The sequence below is a fragment of the Plectropomus leopardus genome, chromosome 15 (assembly GCF_026936395.1).
Source record: "Plectropomus leopardus strain MGB_pleo_1.0 chromosome 15, ASM2693639v1, whole genome shotgun sequence".
Lineage (NCBI taxonomy): Eukaryota > Metazoa > Chordata > Actinopteri > Perciformes > Serranidae > Plectropomus > Plectropomus leopardus.
In genome coordinates, this window is record NC_142190.1 from 34,334,274 (window position 1) to 34,361,253 (window position 26,980).

Below are 26,980 nucleotides of genomic sequence, written 5' to 3' on the forward strand. Positions count from 1 at the left end.
CTAAATGTTTGGATGCAGTTCTGACTAGCTGATGTACACATTTTTTGCTAGAGTGTTCAGCATCAGGTTTTCAAAACAATCCATGGTCTCAGCTCTATTACCAAAACTTAACTAATTATTCACTAAGATGGATTACTTGTGTCAAGCAAGATTCAGGTCTGTAGGATGATTTTCTTTATGTATTGAAATGGCTGTTTTTGGGGAAATGGTCAGCAGCACGGGATCTGTCTTTTCTAGCCAACAGCCTGTTCATTCTATCCTTCAAAATGGACAAAAGAGTGTCTGGCATTGTGGCGTTGCAAGTTCAACTAATCATTTAAAGTATAAAGTCCATTACAAAGTTATATTACTTGAAAGCTGTCTCAGCTTTGTTGCAGATATGCTGATTTACCGTTTGTATCCTGTTTCTGTTACAAGAGGGGTTTTGTATCATACCTGATAAAAATATTACTGTTCAAGTTGATTTTATGTTTATACAATGGCGTTTTAGGGCCATTCTAAGCAAAGGAAAATGTTTTTGATACTTTGAGAATAAAGTTGTAATATTATGAGAAAAAAAGTCATATTACGAGAATAAACTCGTAGTTTTACAGGAAAAAAGTCATACTATTACAAGAAAAAAGTCTGAATTTTACGAGTATAGAGTTTTAGTAGTTTTATGAGAAACGGGATATTATATTACAGAAATAAACATTAACTATGAAATATCTAAACTTTAAAATTGAAACTGTAAAAACAAGTGGAGCATAAGCAGCATTCTAAGCAACCAAAGTCCCACGTGATTTTCTGTGCTACACATGGGCATGGAAAACTTGATTTTTATGTTTAATCTGTATGATTTGACGTGACCCGTAGTTGCTCATAACGAGCCGGCTTCCACCCCGAGGTTCCTCTCTGCCTCACTCCCGGCTTATGAGAAAACTTTTGCCATGAGGAGAGTGGTCACACCTCTGGAGAGGAGACGGACTCGCTGTAGCAGGTGAATTCAGCCAGAGCTATAACCTGCTAACCCAGCAAGAGCTGTCACAGCTTGTTGGTGGCCAGCGGCAACGCTGGGTCTTACCTGGGGAGCCAAGGTCTGCACTGGCTGTAAACAAGCTGCTGCTGCCACTAACTAACCAGCATCTCCCTGGCAGCAGTCTGCTCTCCATCCTGCTGAGGAGACTCACAATGGGGCAGAGGGAGCACGGAGACACTGGGGAGGTTGCCTCAAGGAGGCTGCCTGTGCTCTCGCATGTTTTAGAGTTTTCTGTCAGTATTTTTATTTCTGTAATATAATATGCCCTTTCTCCTAAAATTATGACATTTTTTCTTGTAAAATTAGAACTTTATTCAGGTAATAATATAAGTTTATTCTATTAAAATTGAGAGTTTTTTTTAAGTTTATTCCTAAAATTCTGACTTTATTTTCATACAAAGATGACTTTATTCTTGAAATCAAACAAAAAATGTTTCCTTAACATGGCCCTAATATTCTATCATATTTTTGTATGCATTACGACAATGTTTACAGTTAGTTAACTGTAATTTCTTTAGCTGTCAAACTCACAGTGATTTTAGTTGAAAGGTTGTAGGTGAAGTTACCTATTTGAGTGTATATATGTATATATATATATATATATATATATATATATATATATTTCACAAATGCACTTTTTTCAAATGTTTTTTAAGTTTTATTTTTTATTTATTTATTTTTGCTTTTCAAAACAACTTTAACATTTTGCATTGCTGTTTAATTTATTGCAGAATTTTAATTTATGCAACTTATATAATTTCATTTACTTGGGATTCATTAAAACTTAAGTTGTGACCCCTAAGACCTCCATCTAAATTAGTGGGAAGAGAGCCAGAACTTCACTTCCAATGGTCATTGTGACATTAAAACCGAATATATAGAATCACCAGTTAGGCCAGTTAAGGTGCAAACAGGGTAAATATATCATGTTGTCAAAAGCCAAGGCACAGTACTATAGGATTCTATGTCTCACATCAGTGATGAAATTCTGTGTTTTGATGGTCAGTGAATTCTGGCTTAAAAGGGAGTGAAAGAGTCCGAGAGACCAAGAGGGCCTCGGAATCTATGAACACAACAGTACCATTTTAATGTTAGTAACTCAGAATTTACTTCATACAAAACTACAAGTGCAGTGATTTTCCTTGGAGCACCTGCTTCCTTTCGCCACATGATAACCAATTGGGTTAATCATATTAGAGAGGCCATGATGGTGAGCTCACAGCTGGCCCACAATCTGCAGCAGCAGTTTCAGCATCTAGTCTGTTACTTTGTGAGCTGCAAGCAAATCTGGCCAACCACTTATTGACTAGTGCAGAGTTATGTGCTTATGTGTGTGACTGGTACAGCAACTGCTCACGTGACAACTGACATATCGGGGCACTTTTTCATACAGTGTGCACATGACGTTACTCTGCTTTCCTCTGCTAAAAGTGTTAGCACAGCAAATACTTTAAGACCAAAATTCAACAAAAAAGCAGGTGAGTTGCAACTTCCACCCACTACTCAGGCCTGCTTGCCTTTAAGTCACACTGTTTTTTGTAATTTCTAGGTCCAGGTTCATCTGCATCATTTCATCTAATGGTCTGCTGCTCTAAAAATGCCAACTTTTACAACAACCAAGAACTCGTCCAAAACCGCTGGTCCAATCATCCCAAACAGTGGGATGATTTAAGTTTCTGTGAAGTGCAATGTTTCAGTACCTGAAAGCCATAATTTAGTGAAAATACAGTTATCTTAACAGAAAAGGACTTTAATAAAAGTTAAAGTCTCCTATTAGAATATTACTTTTGAGTAAGGGTCTTCAAGTATCTGATATAAAAAAGCAGTTAGAAATTTGAATTTTATTTCTTAGTAATGTGTACCCCACTTTAAAATAGAGATTACATTAAACTAGAAGAAAAACTTTTTTTTTTCTTACTTAAAGGATATGAAGAACAAAACCCTTTTTTTTCTTCTCTCCCATTGCTTCATCCATTTGTCCATCCCCTCCTCCCTCTTTCCTCAATTCCCTATGTTGGAAATGTAGAGAAGTTAAAGCATGCATTTATTTTAAGAAATGTTGTGGAGTAATTAAACTAACTAACTAAACTAACTAAATTGACAGAAATATAAAAACTCTATAAAGTTCATTTTCTCGAGATAACGAGATAATATCTCAGGAAAACAAACTCTGTTTTCTCGAGATAACGAGATAATATCTTGTTATAACGAGATAATATCTCGTTATATCAAGAAAATGGCTTGTAAAAAAAAAAAAAAAACACGTCCGCTTAGGGCTTCCGTACTTAAGTACTGAAACAAAGCATTATTTCTTCAGTATATTACATCACTCATCCCAAAACTTTCGCAGCATCTACTACAGATATCTCTGATATAGTACTGTGAAGGCAATTTGGAAACATCAATCCATTTTAAAATATACATTTTTAAATCTGTGTCTTATAATTTAATCTGACATTAATGCTCAAAAATTAAAATTGGCTTAAGCAATTGCAAGCCAAGTTGGTGCACTTGGTATATTCTGCCATAAGAGGGCACCAAAAATGTGAGTATCTTACCAAATGTCTCCCCTTCTGTTCCTGAATTTTGCTAGGTTCACAGTGGATGCGGAAGCATGCTGATTTTACGTGGAGCTTTGCCCGCTTCTCCACAGCACCAGTGTTCACACTGGAGACGCCCTGGCCAAGAGCTCTGCGGCCAGCTCACACTTAGCAGCAATATTTCCAATCTGTTCTATATTTTTTACAAGCCATAAGCCAAAAATCCATTATGAACAAAAAAAAAGGCTTTTTTGGAAAATATATAAATATCTGATGTGGTGGTTCACTTTTCCATTGTGATCTGTGCTTTTAACTTTAGCCTGGACAATTAATCGAAAATATTCAAAACTGACATTTAGCACCTCTAAACAAGGTAATCTTGCCCATGCCTTTTATGTTGGTTACTTTCAAAAAAAAAAAAAAAAAAAGGCTTTTGATCCATTCTCTACCGGAATTGCGAACTGTTGCGCATTCGGCATGTGTCTCACACTAAAAATATCACAGCAAAACACTGCAACAGCTCATATATGTGCTTCCAAGGCGTTTCATTATTGCGGATTAAACAGCTGATGGTCCAACAGCGCAGCTTAGTGAGAGAGACAAACAAGCAGAGGAGACTCTCCTACCAGCACCAAAGTCTCTGAATAAACAAACCAAATATTCAGCAGCAGAAAGTGACTTCTTTACATTATTACAGATGATTTTGTTTTAGTTTCAGGTTCAGTCAGACTTTGGATGGAATTATTTAGAAATCCCAGGACACATTGCTCTGTGTCTCATCTAGCCACATGAGCTGAGCTCTCATTATTATTACCAGGGGCAGATGTAGTGATTTGGGGGCATGGGGCCACAAGCACAAGCCTTATTTTCAACTTGTCTTTAATTGGGAATGTTGGCAGCTATAGAAAAAGTAGGCTAATAAATTTTTTTCTCCCCAAGTAAAACAATTAATAGCACACAGCAGATGTTCAAGTCAGTTCTGCAGTCAGGAGAGGTTTACCTATTATCAGCACAATGTGCTTAAATTGACCTGAAGTTAGGGTTGTAGAAGATGGAGCTTTTAATTCTTATACTATTCTGGATAGTTTTATACATTATACATCATGTGTTTATTACAGTACAGCATACTATGGTTAAATGAAACTGTGTCAATGAGCCATCAGGGCAAAAAAACAAACACAAACAAAAAAAACTGTTCATTGATTGTAATCTAGGTAAAATGTTAAATTAATTGTGATATTGATTTGAGGTCATATCGCCCAGTTCTACTTCTAACTATCTTAATCTTTTTAATCTGTTTTTGCTGCCAGTTTGACATCCTGGATATATTCTTCAAACACAAATTGTAGACCTTTTTGTCTGCTGCTCTCCAAAATAGCTTTACAGTTTTCCAAAAAGTGTGACACTATATATATTTTCAGGGAGTGCAGTTAGCTACAGTGTGAGCTTCATGCTAGCACCCACAGCTTGATGGACCATCACAAAGGGGTGGGGCTTAGTGAAGGGTAAATTAGCATAAGAACTCTTGAGTTATGGCCAAAAAATGTCTATGTTGTCTACCATCTCTTCCTGCTGCAGCTGTCAGTTGTTGCAGTCATTTATGACCCTAGTACTGTAAAATGTAGGATTTGTTTTCCCTCCACTGAGAAATATTTTGAGGTACCTTACATAAAATTACTAACACTAAAACATGAACAGCCACACTTTTAAACCCTTCACTAATGTATAATAAATCCAAGTTGACCTGTGCTATCAGTGATGCTAAATTAAGTTTGTCTTCTTAAACAGTTTATCAAACAGTGAAATAATACAAATGTCATGTTTTTGAGCCAAAAGTGCCTTTATAATATGTTAGATTATTTCCAACACCTGGTGCACTGCATGACGTGTAACCTCACTGAGATAAAGCAAACTATTTGTTATTTTCAGTTGTCGTCTAATAAATGATCTTAACAATAACAATCGTAATTAATAAAAATAAAATAGAAACTATAAGATCAAATTTGGGTACTTTTGATGCTTGTAGATACACAATGATCTGCCAATTTGTTCAGTAGTTGAATGGTAAACTAGCTGTCTTTAATGCAAAGGTTATGAGACCAAATCCGCTTCTGCCATCATGCACATTGTCCGAATCTTTGAATTTTCCAGGATAAGTTACGAAACCTCTCACATAGTAGCACTATTTGTGTATAAATTAATATACACAAGATGCATTCCAGATGCAAAAATTGAATTTTTATTCAATACCAATGTATTTATGTAGAATACGTTCTCACGCTGGGTCATATGCTGCATCAAATGTTTTCAAAAGTAGATTTATATACATCAACAGAGAATTAACACATAGAGATGAACAAGATGAGTAACTAATGGAATTCACTTCTTGTCGATTAAATAACAAACAAGCACCTAAAGCCTGAAAAAAATCTGCTTGGACCCTCCACCTGGGAGGTCATATTATTGTCTTCATTTGTGCTTTTGTCTGTTTGTTTGTCTGCGGGACTGTGAAGAAACTACCGGCCCAATTTTTATGAAACTTAGTGGAAGAGTGTACCACTGGCAACAGAAGAACCTGCATGTGTTCTCCAAATGCCCTCCTTGTTTTATATTTGGAAAGCCTCTTTCCCACTGGACAAAAAACCTACTGACGGCCACGTACATCTGGATTTTGTACCCAATAAAAAAGGTTACGATAGGCATTAATTCCCAGGAAAAATGACTCTGCAGTAGTCACGGGTATTTATCTGCTCTAGCTCACATCAACTCCAATCACTGATGACAGAAACTAAAGCCCAACTACTTTATCAGTAGGCCAATGCAAATATATAGATATCTGTGCATGTTTTTGGCAGGACCACAGAACTTCGGAGTGCCACAAGGTTCTGTGCTTGGACCAGTCTTTTTTACTTTATATATGCTTCCCCTAAGCAACATAATTAGAAATCACTCTGTAAATTTCCATTGCTGTGCTGGTGATACGCAACTGTATCCGTCAATAAAACCAGATGAAACCGATCAGTTACCTAGACTTCAAACATGTCTTAGGGGCATAAAAGCCTGGATGAGCTGTAATTTCTTGATGTTAAATTCAGACAAAACTGAAGTTATTGTTCTTGGCCTCAGAAACTCTTTTTCTAAGGATATAATTTCTCTAGATGGCATTACCTTGGCCTCTAACACAACTGTAAGGAACCTCTGAGTTTTATTCAATCAAGATCTATCTTCCATTTAAACAAACTTCTAGGACTGCTTTCTTTCACTTATGTAACATTGCAAAAATTAGACATATATCCTGCCCCAAACAGACGCCAAAAAAATAGTACACGCATATTTTACTTCTACGCTAGATTACTGTAACTCCCTATTATTCGGTTGCCCAAACAAATCTCTTAGATCTCTCCAACTGGTGCAGAACGCTGCTACACATGTTCTAACGGGAACCAAGAAAAGGGATCATATTTCTCCTGTTTTAGTTTCAAGTTGTTTTGTTTTTTCAGGAGTTTCTCCTTAGGCGATGTAAGGGTCTATGGGCAGAGGGATGCTGTAAAGCCCTCTGAGGCAAACCGTGTTTTGTGATAATGGGCTTTATAAATAAAACTGACTTGAACTGATCCATCCTCTGCTAAACAGCCTCATCCTGCATTAGAAGAGATGGCCAAGCAAAATGAATTTTAAGAAAAGAAGAAGAATTCTTTAATCAGAAGTATATAATACAGAGAATTCTATCCAAAGTCTCAACTAATATCAGGGAAACTCATCCCTGATGAAATATTCACATGAAATAATCTGCTCAAATTGTATCACAATTGCTCATTTATCAAGTTAGGCATTTGGGTTTATCAGTTATCTTTACCATTACTGTTATGAATTTTAATATAAAATATCCCTAAAATATGTTATTTAGTCAGTGGTCATTAGTTTACGCACTGATAGTAAAGGATTTCCTGAAAGGATTTTATAAAGAAGGAGGCAAAGAAACACACCCCTGTCTACATTTGTTAAGCTGAGGTGGAGCAGGTGAACAGCTATAGGTTCCTTAGAACTGCCATCACTGAGGACCTATCCTGGTCATTAAACATCACCACCCAGGTTAAAAAAGCACAGGAAAGGCTCTACTTCCAACGGGAAATTAGGAAGGCTAAATTCGAGAGCAAGACCCTGGTTAACTTCTACAGGACAGAAGTGGAGCAATACTGAAAGACAGCAGCCACCCCAGCCACAGTCTGTTTACCCTGCTGACATCTGGAAAAAGATACAGAAGTATCCACTGCAGAACCACCAGACCACAGAGCAGCTTCTTTCCCCAGGCTATGAGACTCCTCAACTCCTCCTCTGACGCCACAAAAATGAAATAGGATTTCGGGTCAACTTCAATTTTATTTCTTTTTAAACCACGTTTAAGAAGAAATGACAAATCTACCTTGTACCTTGAAAGGAAAAAATTTTGGAACACGGTCCAGCCAAATACTACGTTTTAACCTAGTCTTGTTTTGATATGACCGGATATGAAAACTTCTTGTACAAAACAACTAATGCAGAAAACAACTTAGGGTGATGTACAAATGGTGTGATGTACAAATGGTGTTGTTACATAAACTGACCAGCAGAGCAAGCTCTAACTCTATTGCTTACAATGCTCTCAACACACTCAGCAGCAAGTAGAAGTAGAGCTCTGATCAGGCCCAAAAAACCTTGCCCGACGCTATGACCCCCAACAGTTTCTGTCCAAGCCCTATGTTTAAGTGCTGTAAACATAGGCCCATATTATATTACATTATACATATATTATACATATATTATAAAACAAATATTTTTTAAATATTAAAATTTGTAGTACAAGCTAAGGATTGGCATGTTTCCTCCCAACACTTCTTCTGTTAGTCACCTCATGCATGACAGGTTCAGCAAAGCAGGCTGCGTCCCCTGTGTGTCTAGTAAGCACAGCGATTCATGGCAATACAGTGCACAAATGATGATTACCCCTCTCAATACATCTCTCCTACTGCACACTCTGTCTCTCCCCCAGTTCTCCACATACTCTGCTGTTTGGTCACTTTCCCTCTCTTTCTCTCTGTCTCTGTCTTCCCCTCCTGATTTAGTCTATTAAAACTCCTGCCAGAGTGCCATTTAAGCACCAGACAGTTCACGACAGTTTCATTTAAAAATAATTTAAAAAATGTTAAATCAGCGAGAACCGTACACCATTCAAGCCTGACGAATAGTGAGAAACTGCAGCCCTTCACAACCTGGACCAGCCTGAATCCAGGCGATCGGGTCAGCCCAATGGGGTTCAGGCAGAGAATCAGAGCTCTAAGTAGCAGACTGAGCAGATGGTGCTGCAGAGTCAAGCCATTTCTTTACAAAAGAGACCTTTGCACACTAATTCTGTTTTTCTGTATGCACTTATTTAAATCCATCTGAAGAAAAAACAAAAAAAACATTACGCACAGAAACCTTGCATACTGAGCCTGATGCATTTTATTGTTATATTCATTGCAAAAGTGATATATGAGACAAAATGGAGAGACGCTTTTGCTCCCTTACTTCTCTGCACTCTCCACTCTCTCCCTGTCTGCATTTCACAAAGAAGGAGCTGAGCTGTCCTCCCTCTCTGTCTCCACACTGTGGCTGCGTTCCAAAAGTTTTTCCACTTCCCTCACTTGCCCTTAGCCCTTGGTATTACGTAACAGCTGACGTCACACGGAGGCCACTCTTAAAGCCGAGGGAAAGCTGGCAGGGGACTGAAATGAAACACACCTGCCCACGTTCACTCTCAGCGTGACTATCATGGATTGACCACCAGTTGCAGGATTAGCACTATACTGCTTTTTTTCTTAATCGTCATCATATATACATATATATATATATATATGCAATATCAATATCTGCAGACTTTTTGCAATACACAGATAGTCAATCGGTAATCAGCTGCATCAGTTTCTGATTATATAATTTTTGAGTGTGATCTATATTATGGTTATGATAATTATTTTTATATTTATACATATTATATATTTTTATATATATTTATATATTTTATATATCTTGCGATACAGCATTTTCCCATGCATTTACAGATAATATTGTGAATACAGAAATCAAACAAGCTAAACAGAACAAATATACATAAATATTAGCCTAACTGCAACTGATTATATGACAGCTTTCAATACGCAACTATCTGCTAATAGATGAGTGGATTTTTATATGTGTAAGTTGACCTACACAGACTTATGATATATTAGAAGACCTACACAGACCTATGAGATGTATTAGAAGTGCAAATGAAAAGTATCAGATGGTGAATGTATTTAGGTATTTAGGTTTGTGTTTATTTTCCGGTTTATTTATCCTCTCCTTCCTCTGTGGTGCAGTCAGATGTTTACCTATTAATGCCCCCTAATCATGGATGTATTTTTTGCATCACGTGCATAGCTGTAATGCATTGTGGGTGATATAGACTTCTGAAGTGACCATCGATGTTCACTCGCTCCCTCAGCCCTCTGACGGTCAATCTCACCAGGTTCACTTCAGTTTTTCAGACTATTGGAACGGCCCATCAGATGGCGAAGGGGATTCCCCTGAGGGCAAGTGCTGAGGGGAAGTGAAGAAGGGCATGTTGAAAGAACACAGCGAGTCTCTCTCTCTTTGTGTGCTGCCCACATCCTCCTCTACCTCATTATCATCTACCTGAATATCACTAGCTGACCTGCTGAGAGATGCCATCTGAGTTATGAAATGTGTTTACACCACATTTTCTTAACTGCCAACGGGTCAAACAACCGATGTTTTTGTTTTCACAGATAGAAAAAAAAAAGTTTGGAATGAATGTAAAAGTTTTTTGAAATCAGTGTGCAAATGTGATAGGCTAAATGTGAGGTTATATTTATTTTAAGACGTTGGTCAATTTCAACAAAAAACATGGACTTGGCGTGCTGTGGCCTAAGTTGCTCTCTACTTTGTTAAATAAATACTGGAAAATAGGGCTGGGCAATATGGCTTCAAAATATTTTTAGGCTGTATCGCGATACACAAGACATATCTCAATATTTTGAAATATTTACAATACAATAAAGTAAAAAACTGTTTTATCATAGTACTGTCAAAATTAAGTTAAATTAAGTCTTGTTATTACAAAATCCAAATCCAAGAGGTCACTGGTGCTTTTACCTTGAAGCACCAAGCTTGTCTCAGGCCAGAAGTGTTTATGTTTTTGCTGTGGACTTGAAATTCAAGCATCAAGTTTTATTCACTATGAGCTGTAAAAGAATTAACAGCTCTCCAGTTGATATAAAACAAATGTTTGTAATCCCCCTAACCCCCTAGCCTTAACCCAAACCCCGCAGATACAAAAATACACAGCCTCGCCTGCTCACACTCATTAAACTCAAAAGCTTGTAACACAAGCTAAACTGAACTGTTACTGCGGCACCATTAAAAGTGTGATGTTTATTCACTGCTGGAAACAACTAACAGCTCCTCAATTCATATATTAAGAGTATCTGCAAGTCGCAGTGGTGCTTAGTCACAGTGGTGCAAAATTTAACTAAATGGCAGTCTGAAACCCTGCAGATGCAAATAAAACATGCTTCGCCTGCTCAAACACTATTTGGCCTGTATAGGTTTGGCATGTGTGTGTTACATATCTTTTTGAGTGAGCGTGAGAGTGAAAGAGTGAGTGAGAGAGAGAGAGAGAGAGAGAGAGAGAGAGAGAGAGAGAGAGAGGGAGAGCGTCACAGGAGAGAGCAAGAGAACTGCTAGCTGAAAAAAATATGATAATCTTCATGCGTATGTTGGTGAATCAGAATTATTCTAAACTGACAGGCAGTCAGGCAGATTAAATAAAAACAATGGAAACGGCAACAGTTATATTTCATTACAGAAATTCTCATATCCTTCAATGTGAGCCAGGATTGGGACACTCCAGTGGGCTTTTAAAACTGGAAAATTTTAATTACAACAATAACTGATTCCTTTACAATTGATGGTGAGAAAATCCCACTCTTGGTGCACCACCCTGTGCAAAGCTTTGGAACTTTACACTGCCCACCTGTCCAACGAGCACATGGCTGCCTCTGTCACATCCCAGCTCTCAGATGGTCTGAGCAAAATTGACCAAAGCTTCTGATGTGGCCACTAAAGTTGTGTGACATCACTTCAACAACAGCTCTGAGGATGGATTCAAAAGCTAATAACTACATCCATTTATAACTGAGCCTTCCTCAATGGCTCTCCAACACAGCACTGTTTGAAACACCCTGAAGCTTCCACTGTAGTCCATTACTTTGAGCTTTGAGCAAGCGAGGGTGAAGCTTGTGTACGAGCTGAGTTTCCACAGGACAGAGGTGGAATGCAATGCAGACAGTAGACAAGGTCATCAATCGACCAAAGCAACACAGAATCACTGGACTGCTGCAGGCAGGCAAGGCTGGTCTTGGATGAGGAAGAGCACCCAAGATGTGGTCCAGAGCCACAAAGAAAGAAAGGAAAGACCTTGTGATCTCCAAAGTTGTGAAGATGGAAAAGGAGAGCTGCAAAATCAAGGCAATAAGCCAACAGCAGCAAGGGAGATGGACAACCAGGCATGCTGTGATTGACTGAGGGATTGATTGAGGGCTGTTAAGTGGACAGACAGGTGGAGAATGCCCAAGGCAAGGCTGAGCCTTCTCATCAGTGCCACGCAAAATATCCTTCCCTGCAGCTCCGATACAGCTCAGAGGAGGCCTGCCAACTCTGCGACTCCAAGAACCTGAGCTTGCAGCACATACTTTCTGGCTGCAAGGCAGCCCTGACACAGGACCTGTACAAATGGCACCCCAACAGGGTCTTACGCAAGCTCACCAAGATCCCTGAGGCACGCAGGCTCGAAGCAAACAGGGCCAGCCCAGCAACAGCACAGCAGCTGATTCAATTTGTTAGGCAAGGGTATGAGTAAGACTAGCAGCACAAGAGCATGGTGTCCTCTGGCAACCAGAGGTGAGTAGAACATGAGAGTTGATCTTGACCACCAGTTGAGATTTCCACCAGAGATCACCACAACCTACTCCGGGGTGCTTCACAGTGTGTGACTCGAAGCAGTTTACCTAAACCTCTTCTTTTAATCTGTTTTTTTACTTCTTTTATTAGCTTTTAACGTTGTGCGTTTAAGGTTGCTTTTAAATATTACTTTTATTCACGCAGTATGTGGACTTTGGGCTCATTTGAACACTTCTATGCACGTTTTTGCGTGGCAACGCAACTGCTGGCGTTCCACGTGCTGTGGTGTGCCACGAGGTGACTGGACATTGTGACGGCACCAGGAGTAATGTCACTCTGAGCCGCAAGCTCCTTCTTTCTCTGCGTTTCACCACTAAAGGAGATGAGGAATACCGGCTGAGCTGTTCTCGTCGTACAGCCCGGAAAAAACTCCTTCTTCTTCCCGGGTTCCCTGCCAGGGAAGAGGCATGAGGGCAGAAGTGTGGAGGAGACTGAAGCACCTCAGCTTGGACAACCTCTGGCAGCTTCCCCCTCTGCACAATGTCCTGTTATCCAACGTTCAATCCAAACGGAACAAGGTGGACAAGCTGGAGGTGTGGGCCAAATATAAGCAGGAGGTGAGGGAAATGTGTTTGCTTGCGTTTACTGAAACGTGGACAAGGAACCTTGAAATAAGTGGGTTTGGTAGCCCATTTCGACTGGACCAGTCACCGGAGATCACAGAAAAGAGCAGGGGAGGAGGAGTGTGTTTTTACATCAATCAGAGGTACTGTAACACTGTTGTTGTCCATGAAAAAGCATGTACACCTGATGTTGAACTGTTGCCTGTCACTCCACCTCCTTTCTACTTGCCTCGTGAGTATCAACAACTTCTTCACGCTTGTTTACATTCACCCAAGAGCTAACGCATCCACGGCTGCACAGGCTGCTATTCGCTAATGTCACACACAGACTTGATTCAATTTGCCCGGATGCTCCCAAGTGCATTCTTGGCGATTTTAACCACTGCACTTTAAAAAGACTCTCGGAGCTTATGAACAAAATGTGACTTGCGCCACAACTCTGAGGAATTCCGCGCTTGATTTGTGTTATGGGTCTGTGAGCGGTGCTTATAAATCCATGCCCATGTCTTCCCTTGGTGCCTCCTACCAAAACAGTGTGTATTTAATGCCTGTGTATAAATCCTCCTTCAGACTTCTTGGCTGTGTAAAGAAGGAGGTTAAAACCTGGTCAGAGGACAGTATATCATCTCTTCAGGCATGCTTTGGGTGCACTAACTGAGACTGTTTTTATAATGTGTGTGCTGGCATTGATGAACTTTGTGACCCTGTCCCCTCTCATATTTCTATTTGTGTTAATTCTGTTATCCCAACAAAAAAAGTGGTTATTTTTCCAAATAATAAACCCTGGGTAACAAAAGAACTCAAATCAGTTATTAACAAAAAGAAAAGGACTTTTTACAGCAGTGATCCCCACGAGAAAAAGACTGTCTCCAGGGAAGTGTGGATTTAAATTGCCAAAGAAAAAATTAAATATAAGAATAAAATAGCAAATCAATTCACTGGTAGGAACATTAGGGCAGCCTGGCAGGGCATAAAATCAATGGCCTGCATTGACCAGTGTTCAGGTGAGGCTTAGCGGCACATAAGCATTAATGGCATGGTTGATACTGACTTGGCAAACACACTTAACTGTTTTTTCTCTCGCTTTGAAAGGTCTGATTCTATAAATAATGTTACTACATTGAGGGATTCTCTTGTACCCAAAGAGGAGCTTGTTGTTCCTCAGGAACAGGTTAGAGCCTTACCAGAGAAAACAAATGTGAGGAAGGCGGCCGGCCCTGATGCTGTCTGTGAGCGCTCTGAAATACTGTGCTGACCAGCTCAGTGGAGTTTTCTCCAAACTGTTTCAAATGTGTGCTGATCTTTGCCAGCTCCCCTCCATTTGGAAGACCTCAACAATTATTCCCTTTCCTAAATCAAAGAATCCTAAGGAATTAAACAAGTTCAGACCTATTGCTCTTACCTCACTTGTGATGAAAATTTTTGAGCGCATGTTAAAAGACGAGGTTGTCTCCCTTGTGTGTGATAAACTGGACCCTTTACAGTTTGCTTATCAAGCTGGCAAAGGAATAGAGGATGCTAAATTGTTCATCCACAACACTGCATACAAGCACTTGGAGAAACCAAAATCACGTATTAGACTTTTATTTGCTGATTTTTATTCTGCTTTGAATAAGATGCAACTACACATTTTAATTGGCCAGCTTTCTAATTATTTAATTTACCTGATCAGCTTTTATTGTTGCTTTCAAACTTTTTAACTGACAGGAAGCAGCAGGTTTAGTTAATGGTTTTATGTGTGATGGCTCTCCTCAGGGTTGTGTTCTTTCACACCTTCTTTTTATCCTGTACACAGACAGCTGCAGGTCTCATACAGAGGGTAGTTGCCTGGTAAAATTCTCTGAAGACACAGCACTTTTGTCACTTCTTCCAGGGTCAGACGCAGACCATGGTAGTGCCCTACCTGGTTTTATTAATTGGTGTGATAAAAATTCCTTGACCTTAATGTGTCTAAAACAAAAGTGCTCATCATTGATTTTAGGAAATCTAGCGAAAGAAAAAGCTAGCTTCATTCATGGTGAGAATGTTGAAATTGTCGACACATACAAGTATCTGGTAACTGTGTTTGATTCTCAGTTAAATTTTGATGTGAACACTGACTGTATTGTGAAATGCAGTCAACAGAGCATTCATTTACTGAGGAAATTAAAATCCTTCAAGCTCTGTAACTCAATGTTATGTATTTTGTCCTTGATTGAAAGCATCATATCATTTTCTTTTATTTGCTGGTTTGATGGTCTTTCTGTAAAAGACAAGAATAGCATTTGAATTATTGTTAAGGTTTGCTCCAAAATAATCGGAGTCCAGCAAAGAGACTTGTGTTCTCTATGGCAAAAAAAAGGTGGTCCAAAAAGTCAGATGAATCATTTCTCAGCATGACCACATCCTGTTGTCTGATTTTATGTTAATGCCCTCAGGCCACTGCTTTAAAGCCCCTGTCAGGAAAACAAATTGCTTTTCTAGATCTTTCATTCCTTCTGCCATCAGGCTTTTGAACCTTAATGTGTTATATTCATCATGTTCCTGTTCTTGTACTTAACCACATACTGGTTTTTCTTGAATTTCTTATACTGGTGGCCTGTTCATTTGAATTTATCAGTGCTCTTGAAGTGTTTATTTATCTCAACTGTTTACTGAGGCCATTAAAGGCTTTAAGTCTATGTGTGCTTCATTACTAAAAGGAGCCACAGAAGGGTGACAACATGCCATGAACACCACAGGTCACATGCTGTTTGTTTATTGTGCTGTTTGTTGTGTTTTATTACTTTTTTTCCCATTCTTTGTCTTTCTTGACTGTTGTGTGCTAAAATGTATGTAAGGAAGGACAAGGTGTGGGGAAAGCAAGGATCCTAGGGCTGGCTGCAAGGGGCAGTAGGGAGACAACCCTACTGCTGCTCCACCACCTTAAGATATTACAGGATTAAAGGAGCAAAACACCCATATGGGATGGCTCCTGGCTGATAACACTGCAGCCAGTACTATTGCTCCATCTAATGTGCGCCAGCCAGTAATGCCCAGCAGGTGGAACCACCTGTGTTTACATCTTGAAAGCCTTTTCTAATGGATGTGTTTTTAAAATGCTCTGCATTTGGTTTAGTTTAGGATGTATTTACATTTTCTAAAACAGACAGTCCTTCAAATCTGTGCTTAGGCATGGTCTGAGGCAGTTCTAAATTTGAGTGCGAAAAAATTAAGGTAAAATACTGAGGAATCAAGTATTTCTATTAAAACGTTTAACGCATGGTTTAAGCACAGATTTGCTACATTAGCTAACTTGCTAGCCACGTAGTCACGTTCTACCTACCGTTTAACTGAGTTAAAGCCAAAGTGTGAGCATGTATTCACGCTGCACTCTTTTGTTCAGGACTTGCAGTTTGATTTGCCCAATTTGTCCAACTGAACAACTTCAGACTTTGAATTTACAAGAGTAAAAAGTTAAAGTCTATTTTTCATTGAAAATTCCTCCTTGACATGTAAAGCAGAACATGGTCACTGTACTCTAAACCATGTTTAAGTGCTGTTGCAGCTGTTCTTCTCTTGACTCAGCAGCATCAAACCACAACTTCCTGTTTTCAGACCATTCATGTTTCTGATTGAGTTCAATCCATTAAAATAATGTTTCAGCAGAGGAACAAAGCTGTAGCATCAATGTCATAATGGTTAAGTAGAGAAACGTGGTTGAAGGTAACTAAGTGTATTTACTAAAGTGCTGTCCTTTTGTACAAATACTTTACTATTACTACTGCTACTACTTTACTTTACTTTACTTAAAGGGAAATATCATACTACTTTTTATTCCACAACATGCATTTTCACAGCTACAGTTACAAATCACTTTTTTTTATATGCAGTTAAAATGAAATGCTATTTCTACATTTTAAAATGCCCATCTTAAAAATGCATAGTTTAAATGAAATGTTCTCTCCTCTACCACCTTCAGTTTACTGAAAAGCTACAGTGAACAGGCAGTAAGGTGTGGGACTACTTCTTTAAAGATAGTGATGTAGTTGTCTGCAAATAGTTGCAAAGCAAAGATAAGCCATGGATCTAGTTCATTTCAAGAAGTGGTTGACAGTATATAATATAATTATATAATAATATATATATAATTAATATTCTTCAATGAAGTCATTTTATTAAGAGAGCAGCCTCCTGAGTACCTTTGCATGGACACATCAGTGCTCATGGAGAAAGTCTATTTTAAACTAATAAATTCAGTAAATCTGCCACAACACTGGTCACCAGTGAATTTTCGCCCTGCAAAATGGTAGTGGTCTCAAAAATCAAATATCAGTCGGGCACTATTAGAAACGTGACACCTGGGTGGACACATATTTTTGCTCCTTTTGTGGCGCATTGCACACATATCAACTACAAATCAAAATCAACTACAATAACATTTTCAGTAGCCTGCAAGCTGCTTTTAACCTTTTACTAACCCTGGTTCCCCAGGTGTTTGTGACACTGAACTTAACACAACAGTAAAAAAATATAAAATGAAATAAAATAATAAAATAATAAAATAATAAATAATAATAATAAATGATAATATTAATAATAAATAATAATAATAAAATAAAATTAAAAAAAGAACAACGGTAAGGCAAACTCGTCTACTGCAGAGACATACACAGCTCTAGTGTTCTTAAATGGTAAAGGAGCTCATCACATATCTAGCGTGTTTTCTTGAGTTTAAAAGAAACTGCATGTAAGTGCTAATTTTGGTGGGAAAGGGGTATAATGCATGTGTTTGATGACGTACCTGCAGGGCCTGCTGAAGCAGCTGAACATCTGTGGTGCCTGTGACCTCCCTCAGCTGGTTTAGTAGCGTCTGCTGGTGCTATTGAAGGCAAAAAAAGAGAGGATACAAGGCAGTTCAGAGCAAAGTTCGATGGAGAAAAGGTGCAAGTCATTGGGTGTCACTTGACTTGTTTTGTATGTTGGCAGGAAAAATGTGAACAAAAATAATTGGTGCCAGTGTCAGTTTTAAGCCTTCAGAGTTCACACTCTTTAATTCCAATGACATTGAACACTATATTGCAAAACTTGATAGATTAAACATTATTGACCCTTATAATGTCCCTGGGTTGTATTTCACGATCACTGAAACAGCTGGAAAAGACTATTCAACACCTGCTGTATCCAGACATCTACAATTTCCTGATCCATTTCCCTTCATCCAACTGTGGAGAGTCTCTGAAAGCCTACACTAGCCTGGAAGGGTACAAATGGACAAAATCTGGATTCATGATGAAGATTCAGCTTTGCATTGTCGGCAATGGAAGGTAAGTGTCACTTCATCTTAGTTAAAGTTAACAGGCAGTGTGATGTACGCTAAGTGGTGTGCTAACTTGTATGTAGTGTTAGCTAGTCCGTGGGTGCTTTTCACACCCTGTATCTAAGATTTACTAAGAGTTAGCAACGTTATCACTGTGTGAATGAATTTCGAAAGACACAGACAAAGAGTGGTAAAAGGATTTCAAAAGGAGTGTATGGCCCTGTCTTTTAGCCTTCTATTTCCAAATAAATGTTTTTACGACCAACAAGATTAATGCCATGCAGTTGTATTCCTCTGCACACCAGTCAAGTTTCACTTACAGCTTACACCCCTGTATGTGAAAACATGGAGCTGGACTGTTTATTAGGAGTGCTATTGGAATATATACATCGTTGGGTTATTTTTAGCACACTTGGGGCAGAGAGGGTGCAGCAGAATGTCAGTCCCATTGCAAGTGAAACATAACTGTTCATAATGCTGGGTCTAAAACTTTGCTTTCCCTCACTCAACAGCTGCTCCTCTCATCCATCCATGTTATCGGATCAGCGGTGAACAGATTGACAGATCAGTTATCCACCTCGCAAGTGGCAAATTGCTGAAAAGGAGTAAAAGAAGTCATGGGGAGCTCCACCTGAGCCATGTTCACGACCTCTGTGACAAGCTCATTGACTTGCTCACTCACATTGCATTAACTCATTGAGTGCCATTGACGTATATATACGTCATTCAAAAGCCAACGCTTGAGTGCCATGGACGTATATATATATATCATAGTGTGTTTTCGGCAGCTGGCACAAGGGGGCGCTCTCACGCTCCCTGTGTGTAATTTTGGGGCTGCTGGGATTCGTAGTTGTAGTACAAAAGATGGTAGATCAAAGCATGAAGTGGAGTAACCAGGATCAGAGAGCAGAGTGATCTGTACGGAGGTGATTCGAAACTACAGCAACAAAGCTACATTAATTCAATGTAGGCATAAAATGCCCCCCAAAAAACAGAGAGGGTCAAGTGGCCAGTTTCGCCAGCGGACACTGGAAAAAACTGTCATGGATCTCAGCTATAACTAAATCATGCTACCTTTCTACATTAGCATAATTAGTGGGTGTGTAACGGTACACAAGGAGACTGTGACACAAAAGACAGAATGGTGCATGAGACTAGATGTTTGTGTCAAGGTTTTGCTCTGGCCTTCAGAACCATCACACCCCTAATAATTAGGTGTTTTTAACATTAGCTGATGTGCGAGGAGAGTCCATCAATGCGTCATGTAACCCAACAATCAAGAGTGTCTAGGTTTTGAAAATGAAGCGAACAAGCGAGCTGTGCAGTATTTAAACTGTATTGGCTCAGAAGCAAATATGTGCAAATTGATGTGAATATTACATGAAGAAATTGTGGTTATGAATGTGGAGGGTTGTGAGACTGTGTTGGGGTTAAAGGTGCATTTTGTAAGATCTTGACATAATTTCAGTTTATAACACAAGCAGTGACACCTTTGACAATATGTCCACGATGCCTATGTATTGTACTGCAGAGATATCCACTGCTAAACAGCCAGGGACGTTCTGTTCTACATCCTGGCCTGAGAGGCAACAGTGAGTCACTTTAGCCTCTAATTTTCCGCATGAGAGGATGAAGAAGTTGAGCCAACCAGAGCATTGAGTCAATGGGTACAGTGTAGAAATTACGATCTCAGTTAATTCTTTGTTTACTGTGTAAGAAATACAGCGACAGCAGAGGCTACTACTACCTCCTACTACTGCCAGTCAAATGACTCTGCAGTAGACATGGGTTTTAACCCTCTGGCTGCGATCGGCATTGATGGGAACACAACATCCGCGTGAATGAGGTAATTTCAGCTCCTTAACCGGTGAGATGCAATGATGCGCCTTCACTAATTACCGTCTTCCTCCTCCTAAGCAGCGCTTAAACACAGATCCAAATCCATCTGCACAGAGTTTGAAAAGGGGACTTAATGAGTAAGAGATAAATAAAGAGATAAATAAATACTGCTGTCTACTGTTTACCTGTTCTCATGTCTGTCTGTGACATCGCACAGACACACCAACAAGACAACACACACACACCAACACGTCAGCTGAGATAGGCTGACTCGCTCTCCAGCATGAGTTCAGTGGCAGTGAATAATACAGCCAATCACTTATATTTAGTGGGTTCATACATGTTTAAAAAAACCCATGCTAATTTTAGTGGGGACATGGTATACCTTTGCCATCCTGTCATCACAAGGACCAAATCCACGAGGAGCCACCTGTAAAGTCTGCAAAAAGAATGCGCAGCTTTTCACAACAGGAGAGTCTGCGCTTTCAGTCAGGGGACAAGGAGGCATACATCATCGCCAGAGCACGACTGAGAGCTGACGTCAAGGAGACAAAGAGGAGATACCAACAACGACTTCAGCGAGACCTCAACAGCAACAGCACTAAAGATATGTGGCAGGCAATTCAAAATGTCACAGGCTACAAAAGAGCGCCCCCATCATATGTGAGGCCAGGCTGCCGACGAGCTGAACACATTTTACGCTCGCTTTGACCTCATCAATAAGGACTCAGCTGTGAAGTCTACTCCACCTCCAGAGCACCAGCCACTCTCAGTGACCACAGCAGATGTGAGCAAACTCCTGCCGAGAGTTAATATAAACAAGTGTACAGACATGTACTTAAAACTTGTGTTGATCAGCTAGTTGATGTTATAACTGACATTTTAAACATCTCACTCTCACAAGAGACTGTTCCCTCCTGCCTCAAGACAACAATCATCATTCCTGTACCTAAAAAGTCTGCTGTGTCTAGTCTTAATGACTACCGCCCTGTGGCTCTTACCCCCATCCTGATGAAGTGCTTTGAGAAACTGGTTCTCCAGCACATCAAAGACAACCTCCCTGCCAGCCTGGACTCTCACCAGTATGCTTTCAGAACCAACAGATCCACAGAGGCCATATCAACTGTCCTTCACTCAGTCTTCACTCACTTGGAGAATAAGAACAGCTACATCAGGATGCTGTTTGTTGACTTCAGCTCAGCATTCAACACAATCTCTCCCATGAAGCTGATTGGAAAACGTAACACTCTGGGCTTTAATACAACACTCTGCAAATGGATACTGGACTTCCTCACATGCAAACCCCAGAGAATTCGGATTGGCAGTCAAACCTCCTCTACATTAGTGCTCAACAACGGGGACCCCCAGGACTGTGTGCTCAGCCCCCTCCTGTTCACACTGTACACCCATGACTGCACTCCCAGACATCAGAAGAACTCTACATCACCATCATCGGCCACATTACAAACAATGATGAGAGTTCATACCGGGAGGAAATCAAACAATCTTGCAGAGTGGTGTACAGGGAACAACTTACTGCTGAACATCAGTAAAACCAAAGAGTTGAATTGTTAATTTTTAGAAAGAAGGAGGCAAAGACACACACCCCTGTCTACATCAGTGGAGCTGGGGTGGAGCAGCTGAACAGCTATAGGTTCCTTGAAATTACTATCACTGAGAACCTATCTTGGTCATCACACATCACCACCCAGATTAAAAAAGCCCAGAATTGGCTCTTCTTTCTATGGAAAAGTAGGAAGGCTATATTCCACAGCAAGATCCTGGTTAACTTCTACAGAGGAGCAATTGAAAGCATACTGACTGGAAACATCACAAACTGGCATGGTTCATGCACAGCCCAGGACCGGAAGACTACAGCGGGTGATTAAAACTGCCCAGAACATCACTGGTTCCCATCTACAGAGCATCAGTGACCTCGATGTAGTGAGGTGTCTGCACAGAGCCCAAAGGATACTGAAAAAGCAGCCATCAAAGCCACACCCTTCACCCTGCTGCCATCTGGAAAAAGATACAGAAGTATCCGCTGCAGAACCACCAGACTACGGAGCAGCTTCTTTACCCAGCCTGTGAGACTCCTCAACTCCTCCTTCTTGGCTTTGCAACAGTGTTCCCGTACTATGTTCCCCATGTATTGGCCTGGCCCTCTGGTGGCCCTGACGCCTGCAAGCATGCTGACCAGGGGCTTTGCTTTCTCACCTTTTCATCCACAGCCACCACTCTCATCATCATTTACATTATTATTAGTAATCCCTCCTACCTTGGCTTTCACATCTCTACTCCACTATCGCCCTTGTTTTCTGTCTCTCTTCTTGTCTTTTTCTTCTCTTTTTTGTAGGTATGCTTGTATACGCCCTATATATGGATAAACTGAGAGAGAGATCACTTTTTCGTTTTTTTCTTGTCTTTTCAAATACCGCAAATCTCAAAGAATTCCCCTTCATTCCCATTTGTCTCTGATTGATGCTCCACCAGGTTATTAATTTCTGTGCATAATGCCCTTATGTGTTTGAGTTAGTCTCCCCTTATGTTTTCTCACTGCTCTCTCTTGTTTCTATTTTGCTTGTTTGCCCCCCTTCCCCCTCCGTGTTGTCATATTTTTACAACCTCTGAAGATTATATAGAGCAACAATATCAGAATGCATACGATGGATTTTTTCATTACCAACACCAATAGCATCATTACTTTGGCACTGAACATAACTTCTTGGAACATACGAGGAATCAGCTCACCTGCAAAACGGACCAAAGTATTAAACCATCTACACAAGCTAAAATCAGATATCTGTCTAACACAAGAAACTCATTTTACAGAGGCAGAACCTCGGAAACTCAAGGCTAGATGGATTGGCCAGACCTATCACTCAACCTATAACTCCAAAAAACACGGCATTCCATTCTCTTTAGCAAAAACACACCATATTCTCATAACACAACTACACTGTGTTCCAAATTATTCAAATACGATTTCAATTAAACAAACATTTGATTTTTGTTATTCAATTACAGGTTTCAATTGTGCTGCTTCTCTTGTCAGTTAACATCACAGACATCAATCTGGTGATTAGCTTGCCAGGTGTGCCTAATTAAAGGGAAACTAGGAGGTTGTTCCACATTATTAAGCAAGACACAGGTTTCATGCAGTATGGGGAAAAAGAAAGATCTTTCTTTTTCCCCATACTGCATGAAACCTGTGTGAAACCTGTGCAGATGAAAAGCGTAAAGGTATACAAACACTGGATATTTCACGTAAAATTAGGCACGATCATCGCACTGGGTTTGCTCAGATAAAGGCATAGTAAGAAAAGTATCTGTAAGGCAAATGCATTGTATTAAGAGAGCAGCTTAAAAAATCCACTGATGAGTAGCAAACAGGTATTTGAAGCTGCTGGTGCCTCTGGAGTCCAAAGAACCTCTCAATACAGGATCCTCCAGAGGCTTGCTGATGTGCGTAAGGCTGTATTTAGGCCTCCCTTAACCAATGCTCACAATGAGAAATGATTGAAGTGGGCTCAGAAATATATGAAGACTTATTTTCAAACAGCTGTATTCACTGACGAATGCCATGCTACACTGGATGGTCCGGATGGATGGCCACCATGTCCAAACAAGGCTGCACCGTCAGCAAGGAGGTGATGGAGTGATGTTTTGGCCTGGAATCATAGGATGTGAGTTGGCAGAACCCTTTAAGGTGCCGGAAGGTTTCAAAATTACCTCAGCAAAATATGTGGGGTTCCTAGCTGCCCATTTCCTGCCATGGTATGAAAAGAGGAACCATGCCTTCTGGAGTAAAATCATTTCAAGACAATGCACCATCCAATGCTGCAAGAAATAGGTGGTGTGGCAAATGGTGGTGTGGCTACCATCATCCCCTGACCTCAACCCTATTGAGAACGGGATGCTAGCGTGAGACGTCGCGAGATTTGTGCGTGATTCAACATGGCGGCGCCCTTCTGAATGTAAACAGCTCAGCTCAACCCCAAACGCCAGCTTATACAAGCCCAATAATTCAGTTAAACTTACTGTTACACGTTCTCCCCGTTCTGCAATAAATCTGTCTGATAAATCCTGGACAAAGAGACCGTGGAAAGCCTGCAGGATTACGTCGACAAGTGCTATTACAGACTCGTCATGAGGAAGGCAACCGTCACGCCAACTTCCTCCTCAAAGAGAAGCCACTCGGAGAAGTCTCCAAGTGCCACCTCGTCACCCGAAAGAGACTACGGAGACATCCTAGACTCGATAGATAGAAAGCTAAGCAGCTTTGACGCCCGCCTGGCTCTGGTGGAAGTCCTCCACAGAGAGTTTCAGGCGCTACGTGAGTCTCTGGAATTTAGCCAGCAACACGTGGCCTCGCTAGCGGCTCAAAACGAGACCCTGAGGAGCTCAGTCAAATCGCTCACCGAGTGTATGACGAAGCTCTCCAAGGATAACAAACGGATGAAAGAGTCCATCCTCGACATTCAAGTGCGCAGCATGCGAGAAAACCTGGTTTTCTCCGGGATCCCAGAGCGGGCAGAGGAAGATCCCGAAGCGTCCATCAAGGAGTTTCTCCAGAAACAACTGAAACTCCCAACGGACACTGTGAAGAACATCACCTTCCATCGGATCCACCGCCTTGGAGGGGAGAGACCAGACGGCCGGCGCCCGAGACCCATTGTTGCAAAGTTTGAACACTTCAAGCAAAAGGAGCTGGTAAAGAGCCGAGGCAGGGAGCTAAGAGGAACGGACTTCAGCGTGAACGATCAATTCCCCAAGGAAATCCTGGAGCGCCGCAGATGCCTGTTCCCAATCAGAAAGAAATTTATCGACAGAGGATCCCGGGCTATCATCACTGTGGACAAACTCTACGTTAATGGACAGCTGTTCCGTGATCCAGAAGTCACTCCTTGGCTCTACTGAATGCACGTCCTCACCCGCACTTAAAGGTAGTCTCCGAGTAAGGTAATACAGAACACTGTTACAGAACAATTCCTCCACTAACTTCCTTTTGGGCCTTTATTAACTAAAATCACAGTGCACGTCTCATAATGTACTGTTTTCCTTCCATACATACACACGCACACATACAAGAAAACAAATATACAACAACTTGTTTATGCAGGTTCCTCAGAAAGGCAGCTGCACACATCTAACACACACACACACACACGCACACACGCACACACACAGACACACACGCGCACACACACACACACACACACACACACACACACACACACACATACACACGCACACCTCCACTTATTTAAATTACAATTTACACTCAATAAGTTAGTTTAGACATGAACATGTTACGGTTTGTCACTTGGAATGTGGGTGGAATTGGATCACATGAAAAAAGACTCAAAATACACCTTAATAACCTTCAGGCAGACATTGTTCTATTGCAGGAGACTCACACATCCAAAGTAGGACATCATAAACTTAGTTCATCACAGTTTCCTCACACATACTTAGCTAGCTATAAGACCAAACAAAGAGGCGTAGCTATTTTAATTAGTAAAAAAATAAATTTCACTTGCAATAACACTATCACAGACCCAGAAGGAAGATTTATAATAATCAATATATCGACACATAATACAGAGTTATGCATTGCCAATATATATGGTCCAAATGTTGATGACCCCTCCTTCTTTCACAGCTTTTTCACTGCACTTTCGGCACACTCAGACACAACACTTATAGTGGGAGGGGACTTCAACTTGGTACTCAATCCAGAATTTGACAGACTTAGCAGAGCAGGTAATTATCGCCACTGGCAATCAAGTGATATAATAAAACAATACATGAGTGATTGTGGTCTCTGCGATGCTTGGCGCTGTTGTCACCCCACACTCAAAGAATACACCTTCTTCTCACCAGTCCACCACTCTTATTCCCGTTTAGACTACTTTTTAACAAGTCACTCAATTATGATGGACATCTCTGACACACAGATTCACCCTATCACCATCAGCGACCACGCACCAGTCACTCTGACAATCACTAAGAAAACAGTCACACCACCATCTAGACATTGGATATTTAATACATCATTGCTTAAGGACCCAGACTTTATTAAATTATTTAAAAAAGAGTGGACAATATTCTCTGAAACAAATGACCTGCCTGACATCTCCTCCTATGTTCTCTGGGAGGCGACAAAAGCAGTCATGCGAGGTAAAATAATTTCTTATTCCGCATACAAGAAAAAAAAGGAGAAAGCTCTTGAAATAGAATTAGAACAGCAAATTAAAGCTTTGGAGACAGCTCATGCCGCTTCCCAAGATAAACATTTGTTAAGTAAATTGAGAAAATTAAAACTGAAACTAAATGAATTACTTGACAGAAAAACACAATTTCAGCTACAGACATTACGCTTGGAGAACTTTGAACACAGCAACAAATCCAGTAGACTCTTAGCAAACCAACTAAAACAGAATAAAGAAAACGTAACAATTTCCTCAATAAAGAACTCTGCTGGGAAAACAACCCGTGTCCCAGAAGAAATAAATAAGACATTTAGGGATTTTTACAAAAACTTGTATTCATCACAAATGAATCCATCAAACTCTAGCACTCTTTTAAGTGCAGTTGAACTACTAAACTACCCCGGTGTCGGGTGGGGGGGCTCTGCCTCCTCGGTGTGGGGGTGCTCTGGGGGTTGGTGGCCCTTGGGCCCTGCCTGGGCTCCACAACA

At 40.4% G+C, this 26,980-nt stretch overlaps 1 protein-coding gene across 4 annotated transcripts in view; it reads right to left on the reverse strand.

Annotated features, from left to right (window-relative positions):
- The window catches only part of usp25 (ubiquitin specific peptidase 25), a 114,527-nt gene that overhangs the window by 68,221 nt on the left and 19,326 nt on the right, over positions 1 to 26,980 (reverse strand). For all 4 annotated transcript variants that reach the window (XM_088088806.1, XM_088088807.1, XM_088088805.1 and 1 more), the window contains exon 2: positions 17,923 to 18,000. In XM_088088806.1, coding sequence (XP_087944932.1) covers positions 17,923 to 18,000 — 78 coding nt within the window. The remainder of the gene's footprint in view (positions 1 to 17,922; positions 18,001 to 26,980) is intronic.